This window comes from Scyliorhinus torazame, chromosome 1, assembly GCF_047496885.1.
Source record: "Scyliorhinus torazame isolate Kashiwa2021f chromosome 1, sScyTor2.1, whole genome shotgun sequence".
Lineage (NCBI taxonomy): Eukaryota > Metazoa > Chordata > Chondrichthyes > Carcharhiniformes > Scyliorhinidae > Scyliorhinus > Scyliorhinus torazame.
Genome location: NC_092707.1, coordinates 14,042,077 through 14,067,656, shown reverse-complemented (window position 1 = coordinate 14,067,656; position 25,580 = coordinate 14,042,077). Strand labels below are relative to the sequence as shown.

At 44.4% G+C, this 25,580-nt stretch overlaps 1 protein-coding gene across 12 annotated transcripts in view; it reads right to left on the bottom strand.

Annotated features, from left to right (window-relative positions):
* The window catches only part of fbrsl1 (fibrosin-like 1), a 1,210,587-nt gene extending 1,199,716 nt beyond the window's left edge, over nt 1-10,871 (bottom strand). For 4 of the 12 annotated variants that reach the window (XM_072468742.1, XM_072468899.1, XM_072468500.1 and 1 more), the window contains exon 1: nt 10,497-10,869. In XM_072468742.1, the coding sequence (XP_072324843.1) occupies nt 10,497-10,811 (315 nt within the window). In that variant the 5' untranslated portion in view covers nt 10,812-10,869. Of the gene's footprint in view, nt 1-10,496 lie in introns of all 12 variants that reach the window. The other 8 variants (XM_072468332.1, XM_072468623.1, XM_072468419.1 and 5 more) reach the window with 4 other exon arrangements.
* Nucleotides 10,872-25,580: the final 14,709 nt, after the last annotated feature.

Sequence of the window (25,580 nt, the reverse complement as noted above, 5' to 3'; positions counted from 1 at the left end):
TAGGTGCAGGAGCCGGAGAGTTCTACTCCAGAGAAAGTTAATGAGGTTTCGTTCATACCTTGAGGGGCTTTACAGGTCGGAACTGCCAGAGGATGAGCAGGGGGATGGTTGAGTGGTTGGAGGGTTTGGAGTTTCCTCAGGTGGGGGAAGAGTTGCAGGAGACATTGAAGGCACCGATGGCGTTGGAGGAGCTCCATATGGCTCTGGGGAAAAGGTAGGCATGAAGGCCTGATGGGTTCCCGGTAGAGTTTTACAAGAGGTTCGCAGACCAACAGGCCCCATTGGTGCTGGGGGTGTTTAACGACTCATTGGCGTGGGGGTCCCTCCCAGAAATGTTGAAAAGGCGCCCATCTCCTTCCTTCTGAAGAAGGACAAGAACCCACGGAGTATGGGTTGTACCACCCAATTTCTCTGCTTATTGTGGAGGAGAAACCTTTGGCTAAAATCCTAGCATTGAGGCTGGAGCCCTGCCTCCTAGGAGGTAATGAGGGAAGATCAGACAGGGTTTATAAAGAGCAGAAAGCTGTCATCCAACATGAGGTGGTTACTTAATGTAGTTCTTACACAGGCGGTGGGGGACCAGAACCGGAGATGATCGTGTTTCTAGATGCCGAAAAGGCATCCGATAGGGTCAAATGGAGCTATTTGTTCACAGTTCTGGAGAATTTTGTGATTCGGCCTGGGTTTGCATCGTGAGTTTGGCTGTTATATGAAGCACAGGCTGCTGGTGTTCGAACGAACACCATGAATTTAGGGTCGTTCAGGCTGCAGAGGGACGAGGCAGGGATGTCCCATGTCTCCTCTGTTGTTTGCACTGGCGATATTGAAGAGGTTCGGCTCCTTTTCAGGATATAAACTGAATGTTGGGAGAAGTGAATATTTTGTGGTTGGCCCTCAGAGGGCGTGTTGGGTTGGGGAGTTGCCATTCCGTCTGGCAGGGACCAGTTTTCATTATCTGGGGGTTCAGGTGGCCCGAAACTGGACGCGGTTTCGCAAATTCAATTTTACAAACTTGGCGAGCAGAGTGAGAGGAGACTTGCAGAGGTGGAACAGCCTTCCACTGTCACTGGCAGGCCAAGTTCAATCTATTTTGCCACAATTTTGTTCTTATTTCAATGCTTCCCAGTTTTTTGCCAAAGTCGTTTTTTTTTCAGGAGTTGGAGCGGCTCATAACAAGCTTCATAAGGGCAGGAAGAAATCTTCGGATTCGTAGAGGAGTCCTACAGAGGGAAAAGACAGATTTGGGGGGTTGCGTCTGCCAAATTTAGTATATTATTATTGGGTGGCCAATGCAGCGAAGGTGTTGGGATGGTTTGGCGACCAGGAAGTTTGTTAGGTATAGATGGAGTCGGGGTCATATAAAGGGACAGGCCTGGAGGCCCGAGTGACTATATCCTTGCTGTTTTCTCCAGCGAAGTATTCTGTGAATCCGGTGGTAGTCTCCACGTTAAAAATATGGCAGCAACTCCATAAGCTGATGGTGGTGCCAATCTGTAGGAAACATTTGTTTGAGCCATGGGGGGGGGTGGGTGGTCTGGAAAGGTTGGGGGCTGGAGAGGATGGGGGATCTGTTTTTGGAAGGGCGGTTTGCGAGCTGGGAGGAGTTGAAGGAGAAAGCAGGGCTTGGGGAACCGGACATGATCAGATATTTCCAGTTGTGGGACTTTGCTTGGCAGGCATTTCCGACTTTCCTGAAGGCACCGCCGCCTAACTTGCTGAAAAGGATACTCTAGTCTGCAGTGCAAGTCTGGGGTATGTGCCGCATCATGGGGGAAGAGCAGGTTTCAATGCATGAGGCGACAGCCAGGTGGGAGGAGGATGTGTGCAGTGTGTCCCTCTGTAGGGTGAATGCGAGGGTTATCCTGCGCGAGATTGAGCTTGATACAGCTAAAGGTGGTATTTAGGGCGCACCTCACCAGGGCCAGGATGAGTCGTTTTTTTGAGGGAGTCGAGGACAAGTGTGCGCAGTGTTCAAGAAAGCATGCTCACCATACGCACATATTCTGGTCCTGTCCCAAGCTGGTGGGTTTTTGGGGGCCCTTTTTCAGCACCATATTGCCAATTCTGAATGTTGACTTAGAACCCTATCCATTTGTTGCCGTATTTGGGGCGCAGGACCAACCGGAGTAGAGTACGTTTTGAGGGCAGGGGCGGACGCTTTGACATTCGCATCGCTGTTGGCCTGGTGATGTGTATTTCTGAGCTGGAGGCAGGCGACGCCACCCAGTGCAGCAGCATGGCTGGGAATATTTGATGGAATTCTTGTACTTCAAGAAGGTCAAGTTCACGGTGAGGGAGTTGATCGATGGGATCTATTGTAGATGGCGGTCATTTATCTTGCACTTTGAAGATCTGGTCATTGTTAGCTGTTAGTGAGGGGGGCAGCAGAGGTGGAGGATGTGGGCAGGGGGGGGAAAAGAGATTGTTTGGGTTGCATTTCTGTTATTGGGGTTCCTGCTACTGCTATTGTTTGTAATTTTTGATACATGTGTTGATGCAGTTTTCTTTTGTAATTTCTATGATATAAAACGTTAAAAGTTCACAAAAATATATTTTTAAAAAGAGAAAAATCATTTAATTTGGAGTAATTTTTAATCAAATTACACAAAAACATGCTCTATAGTCATCATCAATGAAGGAACTAAAAAGAAACCTAAAGCAATATCCATGTACATACACTGGCATACTGGCCAATGATCTAAAGAGATAATAAACAGATCAGTTCAACCAAGTTTTACAACGCAGGATTCCCAGACAACATAAAACCAGCTCAGCTCCAGATTCTAGATTGCAAGCTTCAAAAAGGATCAGCATTTTAGTAATTACAACAGACCCTGCACTAAAATTAATGCCACGTAGATGTGCCATATGCTATCTCACAAAGCACTAACTATAGAAATTAGCCAACAGGTCAGTAATTTTTACAAACCATTTTAAAGGATCCATGGGTAAAATGTTAATTTTACCAAGTCATGGGAAGCACATGTGCCTCCAATCATTAAAATGGCGAGCACTGGGAATCCCAAACTCTACAGGTTACATCAAAATACTAGCACTACCAAGATACTTTGCTAAAGTTATACTACAGGATTCGACACAATTTAATATTTAAGCACAATAGAACACTTTTCATCATCACAATGTTATAGAAACACTGTACTAATCAAGATAAATGAAACAAAAGGAAATTCAAAAGAAATAGAAAGACAATAGAAAGAAATGGGCAGCACGGTAGCACAAGTGATTAGCACTGTGGCTTCACAGCGCCAGGGTCCCAGGTTCGATTCCCCGCTGGGTCACTGTCTGTGCGGAGTTTGCACGTTCTCCCCGTGTCCGCGTGGGTTCCTCCGGGTGCTCCGGTTTCCTCCCACAGTCCAAAGACGTGCAGGTTAGGTGGATTGGCCATGCTAAATTACCCGTAGTGTCCATAAGGGTTGGGAGGGGTTATTGGGTTGGGGGGATAAGGTGGAAGTGAGGGATTAATGTGGGTCGGTGCAGACTCGATGGGCCGAATGGCCTCCTTCTGCACTGTATGTTCTATGTAAACACTTGCTACAAATTCAGCTCATGCCACTTTACATCAGACACACCAAACATGTTAATGCATTTCTATCACAAACACCACTCCCACTTCATTCGTGTTCTGAACGTCAAAAACACCAGAATCTCCAAATTACGGTTTTCATTGCAGCAGGACTTTTTTAAAAAACAATATAAAAGTACCTAAACATAATTTTTAATTTGATGACCACAGATATGGTTGTCCAGAAAAACACTTGACTTCTCGAATTCCATTTTAATATCGAACAATGCTTCGATGTTTGGAACCTTCACAATATGCAAATGGTTCCAAATTTCATCCTAAAGGACTATGTACCTGACAGCTCCTACCATCTATATTGGAGAATTCCTTACAAAACTGGCAATGAGAAAAGCTGCTGGCAGCACATGGCAGAAAGTTTTCATACTTAGAAAATATCTTCTAATTAAAATCCTGCACATACTCCTCTTTCCCACAAATACCAAAGATAACTTTACATAGATTTATTAAAATAGTTAATATCGACTCTTTCTTCCCCCCCCCCCCAACCACCTGATCCATCCTCTTAACCCCTGCAAAAACAGAGAGGATCAAATATTGGAAATACCTATTTAAAAACACTAATGCTTATCCCCTAACTAATCTAAAATGGTAAGAGCAGTTTTCCCCCACCCTCCCACTGTGTTAATCCCAAAGGCAGTGTTTAATCCCAGGCCCTGTAGCACCTATTACACTTGAACATGGCAGCCATGTTACTCTGCAGTTCTAAAGAACAAAATTCCTGACTGTTATGAAGCATACACATGTAACATATTACTTGTCAAACAATTGCACAAACTTGTTTGAGACAGATATATATATATTATGTCCAAAAGTCTCTTTTCTGCTGCACTTTGAATAATTTCAAGTTGACGTATGATTACTTGTTTAGAATTTGATCGAAACATATTGTATTTGGTTTCCAGAGGATTCTAAAGTTACATAACATTCACCTTGATGAATTAGTAAAGTAAATAGTTCAATTCAAATACTTTGGTCCCAAAGATAAGAATGATAAATTACATGCCTTTCTTGCATTCTAGACACATGCAATTTTACAATGTTTTACTATGACTGCGACTGGTTTTACAATGATCACTTAAGCCATTGTCTGGAAGACTTTGGAATAAAGAAAGCTCACATGCTGTTGTTAAATTGGAAATTCTGAGATAGGGTCAGGTCCTTCTCACACGCTTTAATAACAATCAAATCCAACAGGTCCAGTACAAAGTTGTGGCTAATAAGGGTTACAGTTTAAATTACCCAAACTCTAAGCAGCTCATAAAAATACACATCAGTGTGTCATATTTTTAAAAGCACCATTGTTGTCACCACCTAAAAGTTCAGGTACAGTAATATCGAGCACCACATATCTAGAAAGGTAAATGCTTAGTATTTTCACAGCTTTTACTCAATTATTGTTGGATGCACAATTAAAATAAAAAGTGCCGAAGATTTAGACTCCATGTGTTCCCTGATTCATGCTTTGTAGATCGTACAGGTCTTTTCGGTTCAAATGGTAATGCGTAAATTAAGAAAAAACGTGCATCCTCTGCCATGATATTATTTTTCTATTACAAAAATTTGCATCTTTGTGAAATGTTTAGCTTAGATACTGTTTATTTTTATAACTAGGTAGGAATACTAAAAATCTAAAATTGGTCTAATTAGTTACAGTCATCACTGCACCATAAATGTAGCCTATCAGCAGCAGCTACCACCTAGTTGAAAAGAATTATTCAAAACCAGGATACCTTTGAATAATAGACAGCTATGTATTGGATGCATTAAGTTAGCTAAGTCAAAGTAATGCTTCAGACTGAATTAAAAAAGAGCAGAACCACACAAATCAAAGGGAAAAATCAAGTTTTAAAATAAAAATAAACACCTTGCCCAAGTTCGAAATTAAACACAGACAAGAACCATCAAAATTTTAAGTTCTTTCCCAGCTAGCACATACCAATTAATGAGAAACCAACATTAAACTGCTATCCTGCAGAAATTACACATATTTTCCTTCGAGCTGCAAAAAGATGGATTGTGCTCATTTTTAATTGCTTTGGGAAGAGAGAAAAAAGTTCAGTTATTCCCACAGAAGGGAAATCACTTGAAACAGATCCATTTTGTACAGTATATGAAGTTTGGGGAAGAAAACTACATTCTTAATTTGCCAAACTTTGTATTTAAATTTATTGCAATTGGTTATGAAATGCAAATGCTACCATCACAGGAACTCAAACTATCAATTCAGAAAATGACACTTGGTTCTTTCATCTATGCCAATACTATTTATATTTATTCTTAAAATTCTAATAAGGTATAAACCACATACACACCAAAAAAACCTCCAAGAAATGTACCATATTAAAAAACTTATTTATCGAACAAAGTTTTTTTTTATTCGCGTGCCCAATTCATTTTTTCCAATTAAGGGGCAATTTAGTGTGGTCAATCCACCTACCATGCACATCTTTGGGTTGTGGGGGCGAAACCCACGCAAATACGGGAGAATGTGCAAACTCCGCACGGACAGTGACCCAGAGCCAGGATAAAACCTGGGACCTCGGCGCCGCAAGGCAGCAATGCTCATCATTGTGTCATCATGCTGCCCCAAAGTTTCACAAAGTTAGTTGAAAATGTAAAATGACAATGCAATTTTATAGAACCCAATAAAAATCCATGTGCGGAGTCACATCTTCAATTCTAATTTACATCTGGAAAGTTGTCAAAAAAGCGATGGACTGACAAAGTTAAAGAATTAATACATCTCATTTTTATTTTATCTTCAGTGAACGCAGGTATGAGAAAAAAGACAGTTTTGTAACGTTTCTCCGCAATTGGGGAAGCCAACTCATTCAAAAGAGAAATTAGGAAACACCGAAAAAGGTGGGAGAAGTATGGAACTCTCTCCCACAAAAAATAGTCAAAGCTAGTTCAGTTTATTTTAAAATAGAAAATCAATATATTTCATTAGCCAAGAGTATTAAGGAATTTGAAGTCAAGGGATATAATTGGAGTTATGATACAAATCAGCCACGATTTCACTGAATGGTGTAGAAGGACAGAAGGGCTGAATGGTCTACTCTTGCTCCTATATTGTATAATCACAGTACCTGACCTATCGCAATCACCTCAGCACCAAGTGCATCAGCAGAATCCAGAGACAAATTAGATTTTAAAAATAAGCAGTTTTGGACTGAACAAACAAAAACAGGCAGTACCACACAAGCCTAAGTGAAAACTCATTTAAATTAATAAATGAACACTAAAAAGTATTGTTAAATCAGTCAATGGGGAATGTACACCTGAAAATCCCCCCCAAAAAATACATGGGAGTTTTCTTTCTTACACATTCTGCCGCTAGTCAGCAATTCCTACATAAAGCATGCAGGATTCTCAGATCATATAATATGCAACATTTGCAAAAAAGAGTCAAACGACTGCTCGCTATGCAGTGAGTCTCCAAACAAAAACGTCACAACAGCATAACATATGGTCACATTTATTTTGACACCCAACCACAGTTTAAAGAATCTATTTTATGAATAATTCAAACATACAAATTGGGAACAGGAGTATGCCATTCTGCCCCTCGAGCCTGTTCCCTCATTTAATAAGATCATGATTGACCTCCACTCCATTTTCTGTCCTACCCCCCGCCACCACCCAATACTATTTGACACTCTTGTCAATCAAGAATCTATCTAATTCCGCCTTAAAATATTCAATGACCCTGCCTACTCCGCTCTCTGGGGAAAAGGGTTCTAAAGACTCAACACCGTCAGAGAAGTGGGGAGGCAGTGGCATATTGTCACTGCACCAGAGAACCAGTTAATGCCCTGAAGATCTGGGTTCTACTCTCCCGCCACCGCAGATGGCGAAATTTGAATTCAATAAATATTGTTGTAAAAACCCATCTGGTTCACTCTTGTCCTTTAAGGAAGGATATCTGGTTTGGCCTACAGATCCACAGCATTTAGGGCGGCACAGTGACTAGCATGACTGCCTCAAGGCACCAGGGACCTGGATTTGATTCTGACCTTGGGTGACTGTGGAATTTGCATGGGTTTCCTTTGAGTGCTCCAGTTTCCTCCCATAGTCAAAAGATGTGCAGGTTAGGTGGATTAGCCATGCTAAATTGATCCTTAGTGTCCAAACATGTACAGGTTAGGTGGGGCTTCGCAGATAGAGCGGATGAGTGGGCCGAGGTAGAGTGCGCTTTCGAAGGGTCAGTGCTGACTCAATGGGCCAAATGGCCTCCTGCACTGTATGTTCTAAATAATTTATCCTCGTCTCTGCCTTAAATGAGAGGCCCCTTATTTTTAAACTCTGTCCCCTTGTTCCAGTCTCTTCCATAAAGGGAAAACATCCTTTCAAACTCCATTCTTTCAAGTCCCCTCAGGATCTTGTAAGTTTCAATAAGATTGCATCTCATTCTTCGAAACTCCAATGGATACAGGCCCAGCCTGTCCAACATTTAACAATGTAACATTTTAAAAATCAGGATTTTTAAAAAAAACTTGGAATATCCAGAACTGAGAACCTTATTTGGTTATTTAATTCTTAGAAAATCAGTAAAACCTGGAGACATCCACAAAACCAGTGTAAAACATCAATCTCCATATTAAAAGTTTTCATTTCAAATCTTTAATACTGTAACTAACTATCCCACATAAATTGATGATAGATCCATTTCCGATGATATGCAGTTCACAAAAACTGCACCAAACAGTAATTTTGAATAATAGTTTCAGCCCATTTACTTCAGTTGCTAAAATACATCTGACTTTGAGAAGGCATTATACAATTTTTGTTTTGCCTACATACTCCCAAAGTTTGACAGGGCAGGCTACAGCTTGAAAGCCATTCTACAACATTAAAAGGCTGTTTTAGCCCATGTTCCTGGATTATTTCTTTCAACCAAAACGCACATGCTCATAATCTTGCCAAGGATGTAGGACAAAAATAGCCAAGGAATCAATTTGAATATTACACAATGGTAGTTTAATTCAAAACTGACCATCCTCCTGATGTTAACACAGCCAGGCTAACATCAAGGATTGGCTTGATTGAATCACTAGATGAAACTTACTATTATGGTCATGCTCCCAAGTGCCACAGCACATCTGACTGAAAATAACTTCCTCATTTACATTGAACTTTCTCTGCTCATAATCTCTCCCAACCTTATTTTCTTCCTCAGCCATTGTCTAAAGACTGAAATATCCCAGGTTTAACCACCATTTTAAAAATCTTTTCACTGTGGCTTTCTGCTGTGAACCTTGTTACCAGTACAACATAATTATCATAACTTATGACCAATGTTAGAGGAAGAAACTTTATTGTACAGGAATCAGGTTTCATCCAAAGCATAATAATATTTAAAATCCACCCCAAACCTCAATAGACTTTTAACGCTCAGGGATTACCTGCATACATTTATAAAAGTTAATAATTTTGTAAGCAGCAGGTTTTTAAAATATTTTCCAAATCTAGTTTGGTAAATAAAAATCTGCTGACTAACATGGCTGATGTCCAGGGCACTGACAATGAAGCAGTCATCCAACTGGTTAAAATACATCCTTTCCAGACATCAATACAGGACACAAGGTAGAAGTTTATAGAACAGTTTGGGCAATCCTGAATTTGTGTTCTGATCTACTACACCTCACAGCTGCTGCAAAATGATTCCACTTCCCCAAGTCAGGAACTGGAAAATCCAAATCTTTTCTAACATAAAAATAATTCCTTACCACAATAGCTGAACTTATAGAATCTGTTGCAGCCCAAGTCAATTTTGGCAATAAAATGAATAATTTGTGCAGATATGTCAGAGACCCGGCTTTAAGCTGCTGGGTTCCTTTCACAGACCTGGAACTCAGATAGGGCTAAAGGGTAAACTTGAGTGGGATAAGTAAGCTTATGTTTTTTTTAAAAATAGAACATTTTATGGGCAAACTCTTTGGGGGGGGGGGGGGGCAGAAACGACTGACGTGATTTTTTTTTTTGACAGCTAAACAGGATTGCAGATTAAATTTACGACAGCTCAAGTCCCACAGCAGATTAAAATACACATTCAGGCAGCACAAAATGTACCAACAAGTACATCCAAAATCACACTGAATAACTAAGTAACATTGCAATGTGCCCAGAGATAAATGGACTTGAACAAGAATGGCAGCGAAGTCAAACTTTCTTGCAAGTCAAGAGGCACTGAAAAACACCACCAAAATCACAGACTCTGTTCACACAACCAAAGTAGAACAAGGGCCGTGTCCCTTCAAAGCTTGATGCGGGCAACATTAGTTTCAAAATACATTTTTTAAACTTTGAACCTTCAGGGTGATGTCACTAGAAGTTGGCAGCTTTGCTGAAGATTTCAAGAGCATTTCTTCTTCCACTCCCTGTGATGCCTGAGAGATCATCACATCTGTCAGAATTGAGATGGGTGCATCTTCTGACAATTATTCTTTTTTTTTAGAAAACACACAACACACCAGGGGGACACAAACACTCCACCTTTTTCACACCCACATCTGCCCCTCTTGTGGAATTTTATTCGTGGCCAATTCAACGTCAAGTTGGAAAGGGCTGGATGGAAGGTTCAAAGGTTTAAAATAGCTTTGCTGTGAAATCAGCCTGTTTCAGCAGAGTACGGATTTTTTAAAAAAGAAATATAAGGACAAGCAACGTGATAATAAACCTCATCTTACCTGCGCACTGACTGAGAGAGCTCCTAGTGACCAGGGCAATGGCCAAAACTGGCACTGCCTGGACTGTCAAAGCAAGTGGACGCTCACATATACAAGAGGTAGAAATGTTTATGGACAATTGTGATGGGCAAAGCCCCCCCCCAGGGAAGGGGGGTGCAGCGGTGGGTGGGTGGGCAGGGTGGTCTCGCCTCCTCTCTCCTTACCTCCAGAGCCTCCAGGGTGGTGAAGCTGGCGATGGCAAAGCCGTCGATGATGTCCTCCTCCTGGGAGCCGGACGCCCTCCTCTTGCGCCGGGGGGGCCGGCAGGAGCGGGATGGAGCCGGGATCATCGCCGCCGCCGCCGCCGCTCCCCCCGCCGCCGCCTTCGCCTTGCCGCCCGGGTCGCCGTCCCTCTCGGAGCCCGAGGAAGGGCTGTGGGGCCGGGCGTTGCGGCTGGCCGCCTCCCGTCTCCTCACCCTGTCCCTCTGAGAGCGGGATCGCCGGCTCTGCTTCAGCCCACTGCACCGTGGGCCCTCCATATTCCTCCTCCTCCGACCCCCCTCCAAACCCTCCTCAAAAAAAAAACAGAGGTGGAAAAAAAAATTACCTCAGGAGGGGGGGGGGGGGGGGGAATAAAGGAGGAGGGGGTCGGAGAGAAGAAATTAAAAGAAAATGATCACCACCCCCCCCCCCCCCAAAAAAAAATAAACAGCTTCTTCTCCTTCCTCCTCACGAGAGAAAACAATGCAGGCCCGCGGCCAGCATGGGAGACAACTGCCTGGGTGAAAACTTTGCTGACTGCAATGGAAATCCTCGAGTCAGCAGCGGCGGCGGCTCCGGGACGCCAGGCTGTGTGTGTGTGTGTGTGTGTTTATCATTCAGGACTTGCCAGCTTTCAGGCTTCCACAGCCCCAAAGACCTGCGCACTCCGGCCCCGAGCCGCCGCCGCCGCCACCACCGCCGCCGCGCACGCGCCCTCCGGCCGCGCCGGCCTTTTTTTCCATCTCGTTCTCTTTCCCGACCACAACCGCCACCAACTGTCTTCTGCGCCTGCGCGCTCAACACCCCCCCCCCCCCCCCCCCCCCCCCCGGGCGCGCATCAACCGCCTGCGCTCGAGCACTCACTTGTGCTGGGGCTGAGACCCTAATGGGGGAGGGGTAAAATGGCCCTGATTGGTTTTTTTTTGGGGGGGGGAGGGGAGGAGGTGAAACCCTCATGGGGGGGGGGGGGAAGACAGATCCTCATTGGGGGGGGGGGGGCGAGACAGATCCTCATTGGGGGGCGAGACAGATCCTCATTGGGCGGGGGGAGACAGATCCTCATTGGGGGGGGGGTGAGACAGATCCTCATTGGGGGGGGGCGAGACAGATCCTCATTGGGGGGGGGCGAGACAGATCCTCATTGGGGGGGGGGCGAGACAGATCCTCATTGGGGGGCGAGGCAGATCCTTATTGGGGGGCGAGACAGATCCTCATTGGGGGGGGGACAGATCCTCATTGGGGGGGAAGACAGATCCTCATTGGGGGGGAAGACAGATCCTCATTGGGGGGGAAGACAGATCCTCATTGGGGGGGAAGACAGATCCTCATTTGGGGGGGGAAGACAGATCCTCATTGGGGGAAGACAGATCCTCATTGGGGGAAGACAGATCCTCATTGAGGGGGAGACAGATACTCATGGGGGGGGAGACAGATCCTCATTGGGGGGGGGGAGACAGATCCTCATGGGGGGGGGGAGACAGATCCTCATGGGGGGGTGAGGGGGAAGACAGACCCTCATTGGGGAGGTGGGGGGGGAATACAGGCTCATTGGGGGGGGAAGACAGACCCTCATGGGGGGGGGAGACAGACCCTCATTGGGGGGGGAGACAGACCCTCATTGGGGGGGAGACAGACCCTCATTGGGGGATCGAGACCCTGATTGGAAGGGGGGGGGAGTGAGACCTGAATTTTGGGGGGGTGTCCCTAATGGTGGGGGGGTGATATTTGGGGCGGTGACAATGATTTTGGGAGGGGTGACGATGATGATTTTGGTAGGGGTGACAGTGATGATTTTGGGGGGGGGTTGACAATGATGATTTTGGGGGAGTGACGATGATGATTTTGGGGGTGACGGTGTTGATTTTGGGGGGTAATGGGATAACCTGGGGGTTAGGATCACAGGGGAAAACAGCAGCAGCCAGAGCAGTGGCACCACAGCTGGCTCTGATGTTCAGCAGGGAGGGTCAAAGCTCAGAAGAGCAATAGTCATGGGGGACTCTACAGTCAGGGACACAGATAGGTGCTTCTGTGGGCGTGAAAGAGACTCCAGGATGGTATGTTGCCTCCCTGGTGCCAGGGTCCAGGATGTCTCCGAACGGGTAGCGGGCATCCTGAAGGGGGAGGGCAAACAGGCAGAGGTCGTTGTACATATCGGTAGTAACGACATAGGCAAGAAGGGGCATGAGGTCCTGCAGCAGGAGTTCAGGGAGCTTGGCAGAAAGTTAAAAGACAGGACCTCTAGGGTTGTAACATGCCAGTGAGGCTAGAAATATGAAGATAGAGCAGCTAAACATGTGGCTAAACAGCTGGTGTAGGAGGGAGGGTTTCCGTTATCTGGACCACTGGGAGCTCTTCCGGGGCAGGTGTGACCTGTATAAGAAGGACGGGTTGCATTTAAACTGGAGAGGCATATATATCCTGGCCGCGAGGTTTGCTAGTGTCACACGGGAGGGATTAAATTAATATGGCAGGGGGGTGGATACTGGAAAAATAGGTCAGAAGGTGATAAAATTGAGGGAGAAGTAGGGAATAGGGCCACGATGGCTCTGAGGAAGAGCTGACAGGGAGGTGTTGCTGAACACAGCGGGTTTGGTGGCCTGAAGTGCACATGTTTTAATGCAAGAAGTATAACAGGTAAGGCAGATGAATGTAAGAGCTTGGATTAATACTTGGAACTATGATGATGTTGCCATTACAGAGACCTGGTTGAGGGAAGGACAGGATTGGCAGCTAAACGTTCCAGGATTTAGATGTTTCTGGCGGGATAGAGGGGGATGTAAAAGGGATGGAGGAGTTGCGCTACTGGTTAGGGAGAATATCACAGCTGTACTGCGGGAGGACACCTCAGAGGGCAGCGAGGCTATATGGGTAGAGATCAGGGATAAGAAGGGTGCAGTCACAATGTTGGGCGTTTACTACAGGCCACCCAACAGACAGCGGGAGCTAGAGGAGCAGATAGGTAGACAGATTTTGGAAAGGAATAAAAGCAACAGGGTTGTTGTGATGGGAGACTTTAACTTCCCCAATATTGACTGGGACTCACTTAGTGCTCGGGGCTTGGACGGGGTAGAGTTTATAAGAAGCATCCAGGAGAGCTTCTTAAAACAATATGAAGATAGTCCAACTAGGGAAGGGGCTATAGTGGACCTGGTATTGGGGAATGAGCCCGGCCAGGTGGTAGAAGTTTCAGCAGGGGAGCATTTCGGGAATAGTGACCACAATTCAGTAAGTTTTAAAGTGCTGGTGGACAAGGATAAGAGTGGTCCTAGGGTGAATGTGCTAAATTGGTGGTTGGCGAATTATAACAATATTAGGCAGGAACTGAAGAACCTAGGTTGGGGGCGGATGTTTGAGAGTAAGTCAACATCTGACATGTGGGAGGCTTTCAAATGTCAGTTGAAAGGAATTCAGGACCGGCATGTTCCTGTGAGGAAGAAGGATAAATACGGCAAATTTCGGGAACCTTGGATAACAACAGATATTGTCGGCCTTGTCAAAAAGAAAAATAAGGCATTTGTCAGGGCTAGAAGGCTGGGAACAGACGAAGCCTGTGTGGAATATAAGGAAAGTAGGAAGGAACTTAAGCAAGGAGTCAGGAGGGCTAAAAGGAGTCACGAAAAGTCATTGGCAAATAGGGTTAAGGAAATCCCAAGGCTTTTTACACTTACATAAAAAGCAAGAGGGTAGCTAGGGAAAGGGTGGGCCCACTAAAGGACAGGCGAGGGAATCTATGTGTGGAGTCAGAGGAAATGGGCGAGGTACTAAATGAACACATTGCATCAGTATTCACCAAAGAGAAGTAATTGGTGGATGTTGAGTCTGGAGAAGGGTGTGTAGATAGCCTGGGTCACATTGAGATCCAAAAAGACAAGGTGTTGGGCGTTTTGAAAAATATTAAGATAAGTCCCCAGGGCCTGATGGGATCTACCCCAGAATATTGAAGGAGGCTAGAGAGGAAATCGCTGAGGCCGTGACAGAACTCTTTGGATCCTCACTGTCTTCAGATTATGTGCCGGAGGACTGGAGAATAGCCAACGTTGTTCCTTTGTTTAAGAAGGGTAGCAAGGATAATCCAGGGAACTACAGGCCGGTGAGCCTTACGTCAGTGGCAGGGAAATTACTGGAGAGAATTCTTCGAGACAGGATCTACTCCCATTTGGAAGCAAATAGACGTATTAGCGAGAGGCAGCGCAGTTTTGTGAAGGGGAGGTCGTTTCTCACTAACTTGATAGAGTTTTTCGAGGAGGTCACAAAGATGATTGATGTAGATAGAGCAGTGGATGTTGTCTATATGGACTTCAGTAAGGCTTTTGACAAGGTCCCTCATGGCAGATTGGTACAAAAGGTGAAGTCACACGGGATCAGAGGTGAGCTGGCAAGATGGATACAGAACTGGCTAGGTCATAGAAGGCGGAGAGTAGCAATGGAAGGATGCTTTTCTGATTGGAGGGTGGTGACTAGTGGTGTTCCGCAGGGATCAGTGCTGGGACCATTGCTGTTCGTAGTATATATAAATAATTTGGAGGAAAATGTAACTGGTCTGATTAGTAAGTTTGCAGATGACACAAAGGTTGGTGGAATTGCGGATAGCGATGAGGATTTAGATTGTTTGGAGACTTGGGCGGAGAGATGGCAGATGGAGTTTAATCCGGACAAATGTGAGATAAAGCATTTTGGAAGGTCCACTGCAGGTAGGGAATATACAGTGAATGGTAGAACCCTCAAGAGTATTGACAGTCAGAGAGATCTAGGTGTACAGGTACACAGGTCATTGAAAGGGGCAACACAGGTGGAGAAGGTAGTCAAGAAGGCATACGGCATGCTTGCCTTCATTGGCCGGGGCATTGAGTACAAAAATTGGCAAGTCATGTTGCAGCTGTATAGAACCTTAGTTAGGCCACACTTGGAGCATGGTGTTCAATTCTGGTTGCCACACTACCAGAAGGTTGTGGAGGCTTTAGAGAGGGTGCAGAAGAGATTTACCAGGATGTTGCCTGGTATGGAGGGCATTAGCTATGAGGAGAGGTTGAATAAACTCGGTTTGTTCTCACTGGAGCGACGGAGGTTGAGGGGGCGACCTGATAGAGGTCTACAAAATTATGAGGGGCATAGACAGAGTGGATAGTCAAAGGCTTTTTCCCAGGGTAGAGGGGTCAATTACTAGGGGGCATAGGTTTAAGGTGAGAGGGGCAAGGTTTAGAGTAGATGTACGAGGCAAGTTTTTTTTACACAGAGGGTAGTGGGTGACTGGAACTCGCTGCCGGAGGAGGTGGTGGAAGCAGGGACGATAGTGACCTTTAAGGGGCATCTTGACAAATACATGAATAGGATGGTAATAGAGTGATATGGACTCCGGAAGTGCAGAAGATTTTAATTTAGGCGGGCAGAATGGTCGGCGCAGGCTTGGAGGGCCGAAGGGCCTGTTCCTGTGCTGTACATTTCTTTGTTCTTTGAGAAGGGGGAAGTTGGAATGGGAGGGGATGATGATAAGTGGTGGGAGGTAGCGGGGATACTGAGGGTGCTGTTTGGGGTGAGGGAGGCAGTCTTAGGATGAAGAAAATGCCAGGGACCCGGGTTCAATTCTGGCCTTGGGTGACTGTGTGGTGTTTGCACATTCTCCCAGTGTCTGCGTGGGTTTCCTCTGGGTGATCCGGTTTCCTCCCACAGTCCAAAGAAGTCCAGGTTAGGTGGAGTGGCCATGATAAATTGCCCCTTTTGTATCCAAAGATGCACAGGTTAGGTAAGGTTGTGGGGATAAGGCGGGGCCTGGGTATGGTGCTCTTTCAGAGGGTCGGTGCAGACTCGATGAGACGAATAGCCTCCTGCACTGTAGGGATTCTATGAGGATGGGAGAGAGATAGGGTGAGAGAGGGAATGAGGGGAGTGAGAAAGGGAGGGAAGTCGAGCAGGGGAATAGAAGCTTTGGGGGCAGGGTGAAAAGAGAGGGAGGGTGAGAATAGTTGGCAGGGAGGGGGGTCAGGGGAGAGAGAGAGACAGAGAATGGGGTAGTCAGGAAGAGGCAGGTTAGAGGGAGGGAGGGACAAATAAGGACGTCAAAATGCAACGACTGGAAGAGACAGGGGCAAGGGGTAACTGAAAGGGGGACTGGGGAGCACCTGTGGATACTACTGGTGATGAACATTGAAGATCCAGGTTTAATTCTTATTGCTGATGGTTGTCACTGATGGAAAACGTAATGTCAGGTGAGAACAAGGTAGCACTTGAGCACAATTCTGTCCACAGTTGAATAGCCTGCAGTGGTTTTTGTATTCCTTTATCAGGGAGTTACAAAGCCAGAGCTCAAGAGAGTGGACAGGGGCAAACCCCTAATTCAGCTCCTTGCCTGCTCCAAAAAACAGTTCAAATTGAATCCAATTCATGGTCCCCACAAGAGAGACATACCAGATGCAGGCATTATACCTGACCTCACACTCATCTTAGCCAAAAGGCCGAGAAGCGATTAGCTTGCAGTGGTAACTGTCCAGGCTACTGGGGTACACTGTCCACAGCACACAAGGAAGATTCAAGCAAATTTACTGCGGATGCTGGAATCAGAAACAAAAACAGAAAATACTGGGCAATCTCAGGAGGTCAAAGTTTTGACATAGAGCCATCCAAACTCAAAACATTAGCTTCCTTCTCTCTCCACAGATGTTGTCGGGCCAAAGGACACTTCATTGCTTTTAAAGTAAAATTGCGGGGAAAATTTGCCAAGTGGGCAATCCACTGGCTTATGGCAGTGGGGCAGCAAGGTAGCATAGTGGTTAGCACTATGGCTTCACAGCGCCAGCATCCCAGGTTTGATTCCCGCTTGGGTCACTGTCTGTGCTGAGTCTGCACATTCTCCCAGTGTCTGTGAGAGTTTCCTCCGGGTGCTCCGGTTTCCTCCCACAGTCCAAAGATGTGCAGGTTAGGTGGATTGGCCATGCCAAATTGCCCTTAGGCTATTTGGGGTTGCAGGGTTACGGGGACAGGGTGGAGATGTGGGGTTAAGTAGGGTGCTCTTTCCAAGAGCCGGTGCAGACTCAATGGGCTGAATGGCCTCCTTCTGCACTGTAAATTCTATGATTCTAAATGATTAAAACAAATGTGTACCGCATTGGTGCTTTGGGGATTACATTCTGGCTTTGTCCACATTTTTCATGAAAGGTACAAACCACACCATGATAAAAAGTGTGACAGTCAAGTCCAGTGTACCCATTCATAGTTTGAGGAATTTAACTTGTCCTTGACCTCCAAATTTTCCCAAATATCAAATGCTAAATACACACTTGCTAAATGTCACTCGTTAATCGTAACAATCAGTTATTTTGTTTTCTAAGTTTATGATCCATGTTGTTCTTAACAATAAACACAACTCTATGTGCTTAATGGAGACCAGTACCCTGTTGATCGTAAATGTCAATTTCAACTTTTCACGTTTGACAGCCCTGTACAAAAATCTCTTGGAAAGAAAGGGGAAATGAAATGAAATGAAATGAAAATCGCGTATTGTCACAAGTAGGCTTCAAATGAAGTTACTGTGAAAAGCCCCTAGTCGCCACATTCCGGCACGTGTTCGGCGAGGCTGGTACGGGAATTGAACCGTGCTGCTGGCCTGCCTTGGTCTGATTTCAAAGCCAGCGATTTAGCCCTGTGCTATACCAAGGAGAGTACCTGGGAGAGTGTGGTGTAGGGAGTGAGAGAAGGAGGAGACACTGTGCGCGAGCATAACCCATCAAATAAGTTAATTTCCATGGCTAGGAACTGGAATTTCTTTCTGCAAAGCAAACCTTGTTTATTGTGTTGCCTGCTCAACTGAAGACATCTCACTATTTACTAGAATAGTGGGTTCCAAAATGCAGCCCATCGGCCACATCTGTCCCAGAGGCCCTGGTAATCGGCCCCATAAAGCTCGGCCCTAAATTCTGAAATTTCTCCTTAAACCTCTCTGCCTCTCCTCCATTAAGACGACTATTTAAACATATCTCTTTGCTCAACATTTTGGTTAACTGTCCTCCTATGTTGTTATGTGTTTCAGTGTCAAATTTTGTTTAAAGCTTCTATAAAATACCATAATGTGTGTTTTTTTTTCCAATTTAGAATACCCAATTCATTTCTTTCCAATTAAGGGGCAATTTTAGCGTGACCAATCCACCTAGCCTGCACATCTTTGGGTTGTGGGAGCGAAACCCACGCCAACACGGGGGGGAATGTGTAAACTCCACATGGACAGTGACCAAGAACCAGGATCGATCCTGGGACCTCAGCTCCGTGAGGCAGCAATGCTAACCACTCCGCCACTGTGCTGCCCCCATGAAGTGTTTTATTACACGGAAGGTACGGTATAAATGTAAATTATTTTCGTACTTTATGGTTTCTTCTGTACATTTTGTGAGCCTGGGGTTTTGGAAAAGATTTCACTTGTGTGTAAATCTACAACTCTTTCTGTTAGTACCTACCACTCCAGATTATACATAAATTATAACCTTCAAACTTATTTGTGACTGGTGAAGCTCCAATGTATGCACCCCAACATGTTTAATACTGACTTTAGTTAGTCTCCTTCGTTCGACATTGAAACCAAAGACTTGGAAACCTTTGCCTGTTATACTAGTAAGGCATTATTGGAAGCTATGGTAATATGGTGGTTCTGTTACTGGTACCAGTAAGCGCAAGGCTTGGTCTCAGAAAATGTGAATTTAAATCTAATCATGGCAGTTTGAGAATTTGAATTGAATTTTAAGAATCTGGGAATAAAATGTTGAAAGCAGTAAAAGTGATCATGAAACTGTCAGACAGTCACAAAATCCCAACTAGTTCACAAATGGTCTTTAGGGAAGAAAAGCTGTTGACCTTATGGCATTGATGTGACTTCAGTCATACATCAACATGGTTCTTTCTTAACTGCCCACCAAGTCACTCAATTGTGACAACTGGCGGTAGGAAAAAAATGCCAGCATTGCCAGCAAGGTCCACATCCCAAAAATTAATAAGAACAGTTTGAAAGCAGACCAAGGCAGGCCAGCAGCACGGTTCAATTCCCATAACAGCCTCCCCGAACAGGCGCCGGAATGTGGCGACTAGGGGCTTTTCACAGTAACTCCATTTGAAGCCTACTTGTGACATAAGCGATTTTCATTTCATTTCATTTCATACAATCATATGGAAATGATGGACAGGAAAACGCCAACTTCTCCATTTATCCTGTCCTGGTGTAATAATAATAATAATAATAATAATCTTTATTAGTGTCACAAGTAGGCTTACATTAACACTGCAATGAAGTTACTGTGAAAATAATAATAATCACTTATTGTCACAAGTAGGCCGGTACGGAAATTGAACCCGCGCTGCTGGCCTTGTTCTGCATTACAAGCCAGCTGTTTAGCCCACTGTGCTAAACCAGCTCCTAAACCAGCTTCAATTAAGTCACTGTGAAAATCCCCTAGTCGCCACACTCCGGCGCCTGTTCGGGTGCGTCTTTCGGGACTTTTGGGAGGAAACCAGAGCATCCAGAGGAAACCCACGCAGACATGGGGAGAATGTGCAGACTCTGCACAGTGAGTCAAGCCGGGAATCAAACCCAGTCCCTGGTGCTGTGAAGCATCATTGTTAACCACTGTGCTCCCGTGCCGCCCAGTAACAATAATGCCTTACTGTTATAACCCTGCATGGGACTCATCCAGCTGGAAATGATTGTTCCCTAGTGCTGCGAGTTAACTAGCACTGGTATAACAGGTCAGCTGCTACAGAAAGCAGTGAGGACCCAATGATGTGTACCTGGGTCCTGTGTAAATATTGCTGTTGTGCCGAATAAACATCTTTCTTACAAACCCTTCGGACTCCCCTTTGCTGCTCACATCACTTATACATTATGATACACATACTTCCTTTCCACCTGTGGATCTCCTAGTTGAGGAGGGCAAAAACCCAGGCCAATTAGGAGACATTATTTGGAAAATTCCACACCGATCCCTCTCGGCAATCAAAACTAGTCCAGGAAACCACATTGACTGGGATTTATTTTAGTGGGTACCTATCTCTGTACAAGACAATCTCTGACCAGCCAGAAACAAGTCCGGCTCTCTCCTGAAGGAATACGGTGAATCAGCATTCACCACACGAGCCACCATCCTGTTCCACAACGCGATTCTCTGGGAAAAGAAAAAACACTAACTCCACCCCAGGACCCGGAGTGTGAAAGGGCAGCTGGGTATAGCATTGAAATTTCACTGCATTTGTGGCTATGGAAAGTGAGATATTTTAAGACTGCACCACCATACAAGGATTGGATTTCCTTATTAAAATTAATAGCAAACTAACTCTCATGTGCCATGAGTTATCTCCATTGCTTTTCCAATTGTGTATCTGTTGTAATTTGTTGCATTGGATAATTATCACCAGTGTTCAATGGTGAAACCTAACATTGTCAAAGAAGCAGACAAATGGCTCAAAGCATTGCCTCTACAATTGAGTTGTAAAATATTAAGAACTATTGGTTTAATCAGCTTCCTTATTGTACAGACTGTACAATGATTTATGAAAGCACATCCAGTAAAACCACAGTCAGCCAAGCAAGACTAAATCACAGTGAGTAGGGAATGGATGTAAAAGAACACAAACTAAATATTAACAAATGTAATGATAATGTTGAGGGGTTATTTTATAAAAATCACATTTGATTAAAAAAAAGCCAATTACAATTTCTGTTGCATCCTAGCAGTTGCTACTCCTTCTATTAAAATAAATGTTTTAACAGTGCATTGGTAGAACGGAAAATAAAAGGGAGTATATGGTATGCATTTATATAATTACATAAAGTATTATTTTATCCTTTTCATGGTTAACAGTAAAGGTACATAAATAACAAGACCTATAATCATCTTTTTTTAAAAAAAGGATATTTAGAGATAATTGTACTCATTTTGCGCAAATTTATGAAGATGGAATATTAAAATGACAATCAAATCAATTATACTGAAACCAGCCTATTGTAAATTCTAGATCTACATTATAGCTGATTTCTTCCTTTTTAAATGATAGATAGCTTTAACTGGAAATCACTCAAGTAAATATCCGAATAACGGCAGTGCTTTCTTCTGGGAAAATGTAATTATTATTGTCATGAAAATTAATTTTTAGACCAATTCAAAAGTTGTAGTTTAGAAAATGTAACGCCGAATTTGTTAATGAATTTCTTGTGTGTGTGTGTGTAGATGGGTTTATAACAGGAATGCGGAATATTTGGCTAATGGTAAAGTTCTTGAAAGTGTGGATGAGCAGAGGGATCTAGGTGTCCATGTACATAGATCCCTGAAAGTTGCCACCCAGGTTGATAGGGTTGTGAAGAAGGCCTATGGAGTGTTGGCCTTTATTGGTAGAGGGATTGAGTTCCGGAGTCGGGAGGTCATGTTGCAGCTGTACAGAACTCTGGTACGGCCGCATTTGGAGTATTGCGTACAGTTCTGGTCACCGCATTATAGGAAGGACGTGGAGGCTTTGGAGCGGGTGCAGAGGAGATTTACCAGGATGTTGCCTGGTATGGAGGGAAAATCTTACGAGGAAAGGCTGATGGAGTTGAGGTTGTTTTCGTTGGAGAGAAGAAGGTTAAGAGGAGACTTAATAGAGGCATACAAAATGATCAGGGGGTTGGATAGGGTGGACAGTGAGAGCCTTCTCCCGCGGATGGATATGGCTGGCACGAGGGGACATAACTTTAAACTGAGGGGTAATAGATATAGGACAGAGGTCAGAGGTAGGTTCTTTACGCAAAGAGTAGTGAGGCCGTGGAATGCCCTACCTGCTACAGTAGTGAACTCGCCAACATTGAGGGCATTTAAAAGTTTATTGGATAAACATATGGATGATAATGGCATAGTGTAGGTTGGATGGCTTTTGTTTCGGTGCAACATCGTGGGCCGAAGGGCCTGTACTGCGCTGTATTGTTCTATGTTCTATGTTCTATGGGAGGGAGCCGGTTGGGAAAAATAATAAAACAAAGGGAACCTCAACTCAAACAATATGGCAGTAATGCTGCAGGTGATTTGAATTGTTTTTGTCATCCTTGGGTCAGGAAGTCATTTCTGAAAATGTAGTGCAAGGGTCAGATTCTGTTGTTGAAAATCAAAAGCCAATTATGAAAACAGTCAGTCAAAACCGATGGAGGGATGCATGCCTATTTACAGACTGAGTGAATATTTTGTCTTTAGAGGAAGGATAGAAGAGCAATGGAAAAGGTGCGGAGGTAGATCCAGTAAGAGGTTCTCACTGAAGGCTTACTATTATGAAGTTTTACAACACCAGGTTAAAGTCCAACAGGTTTATTTGGAATCACTAGCTTTCGGAGCGTAGCTCCTTCATCAGGTGAGTGAAGAGGTGGGTTACCACTATTGAGATGGGACAAGTTAAGTGCCCCCCCTCCCTTAACTTGTCACGGACATGATAACATATTTAAGATAAATCGCAAAAAGAATAAAAGGTTAGGAAAATAAATCATAGAATCTACAGTGCAGAAGGTGGCCATTTGGCCCATCGAGTCTGCACCAGCTCTTGGAAAGAGCACCCTACTCAAGCCCACGCTTCCACCATATCCCCATAACCCAGTAACCCCACTTAACCTTTTTGGACACGAAGGGCAATTTATCATGCACAATCCACCTAACCCGCGCATCTTTGAACCGTGGGAGGAAACCAGAGCACCCGGAGGAAACCCATGCAGACACGGGGAGAACGTGCAAACTCTGCACAGACAGTGACCCAAGCCAGGAATCGAACCTGGGACCCTGGAGCTGTGAAGCAACTGTGCTAACCAATGTGCTAACCACTGTGCTACCGTGCTGCCCATAATGATGTTGATAGCATCCAAAGCTGTATCAGCACATGTTCATTTTCAAAATATGACTCTGAAGATTCCCAGTTGGTAATTAGGTAACCTGCAGGCTTTAAAACAATGTCTTTTAATTCCCTTTTAGAAGTGCAATGCAATTAATGATCCAAAATATATTGCTGTAATGAGAGTTTGGGCTACTTTTTAAGATCTGAATGTATTTCTCAGTAAAAGGTATTGCAAGTGACTGTAGTGAAACACAAAGCAGTTGTATTTTTTAATGCAAGTCATTTTGCATCGGAATTAATCCCAACTATCTTCAATTATTTTGCATTTATTTGCAAATTTTTCTTTTATAAATTTAGAGTACCCAATTGTTTTTTTTCCAATTAAGGGGCAATTTAGCGTGGCCAATCCACCTAACCTGCACATCTTTGGGTTGTGGGGGTGAAACCCACGCAGACATGGGGAGAATATGCAAACTCCTCATGGACAGTGACTCAGGGCCGGGATTCGAACCCAGGTCCTCAGGGCCGCAGTCCCAGTGCTAACCACTGCGCCACATGCCGCCCTTATTTACAGATATTTACACATGTCAGTAAGTATCAAGAGAATAGTGATGGTTTTATTCTTCTAAATTCAAATCAGTGGTGCTCCATTTCACAATGCAAAGTAACTTCCCCTCTTTTCTTACCCCAACAATTAAAAAAGAACAGAAATTATAATTTCTGCATTTGAGAACATCGAACTATCCAGTTCATGCCTTTATGCTATTGGTGTACTTAACACATAGAAAGCAATGAAGTAATGTGTTCATCGCCATTACAAGGTAAGCCCACCAAATATTTCTATACTATCCGCACATATCTTATTCATCGATATTTATGACCACCCGCTGAAGTCAGGAGAAAGTAAGGAATAGTCCATGCTCTTTAAATTGTTCCTCCACTCTTCACCTCCAACTCTTTGAATGAGACTAGGAAATTACTCTCAGGTGTCAGCACCCTTCGTGTAGCCCTACCTCACGTGAGCATTTGTAAGCAATCAAATCGTGCATTGTGGATGAACGTCACCTTGTCCACATGTTCTTGCTTACCAGGTGTTAAAAAATAGTGAGTGGCCAGCAGTGTGAATACAGCACAATGGCAATGAGACCAATTGTTGAAAAAAAGTCTTGATACAACTTACATTTTGTTAACACTTACGCATAAAAACCTTTCAGAGCATTTTACATGAAGACAAAAAGCAGTAGGAGGAAAACACAAGGGGAAAATAAAGAAAAAAGTTCAAACCCATCCCTGATCTTCTATTCTGCCCCATGTCCTCCCCTCCCCGCCCCCTCCAACTATATAATTCAATTTTACCCCTCTTCAGTTCTGAAGAATAGTATGGCCTGGAAACAATAACTCTGGTCGGAACTTTCCGGCCGTTCACGTTGGCAGGCTCTTCCAGTCCTGCCGATGGCACGCGTCCGTCACAGGTTTCCCGGTGATATGGGGTGCATTCGTAAGACCATAAGGCCATAACCATAAGAGCAGAATTAGGCCACTCAGCCCATCGAGTCTGCTCCGCCATTGAATCATGGCTGATATTTTTCTCATCCCCATTCTCCTGCCTTTTTCTGTTTTGTATTCAACGAAAACCTCGTTGACAACGGCGGGATCTTTCCGCTGGCCACTGGTGGGCTGCCTCTGCTCCGTGGCAGGTTGCGTGGAAAATCCCGCCTACTCTTTCTCTCTCCAAGCATCTTTATCCAGCATTTCCTGGTTTTATTTTATATTATATTGAAAATGAAGAGATGTTAGGGTGGGGTATGACCACAGTATGATCAAAGAGGGCAGCACGGTGGTGCAGTGGTTAGTATTGCTGCCTCACGGGGCTGAGGTCCCAGGTTCGATCCCGGCTCCGGGTCACTGTCCGTGTGGAGCTTGCACATTCTCCTCGTGTTTGCTTGGGTTTTGCCCTCACAACCCAAATGTGCAGGGTAGGTGGATTGGCCATGCTAAATTGCCCCTTAATTGGAAAAAAATAATTTGGTACTCTAAATATATATTTTTTTAAATAGTATGATCAAAGACAATCATTTTGAGCTGCTTCCAAAAGCAGGGTGGCGAGGGTAAGGGGTGTAGCCAATGCACAAGCACTCACCAGTAGTGTTGCAGGGCACCAGTAACTTACCATTCGGTCTGTGGTAGCTGTGCAATTAAGGCACAAAGCAGATCACTAAAATAAGACTGGG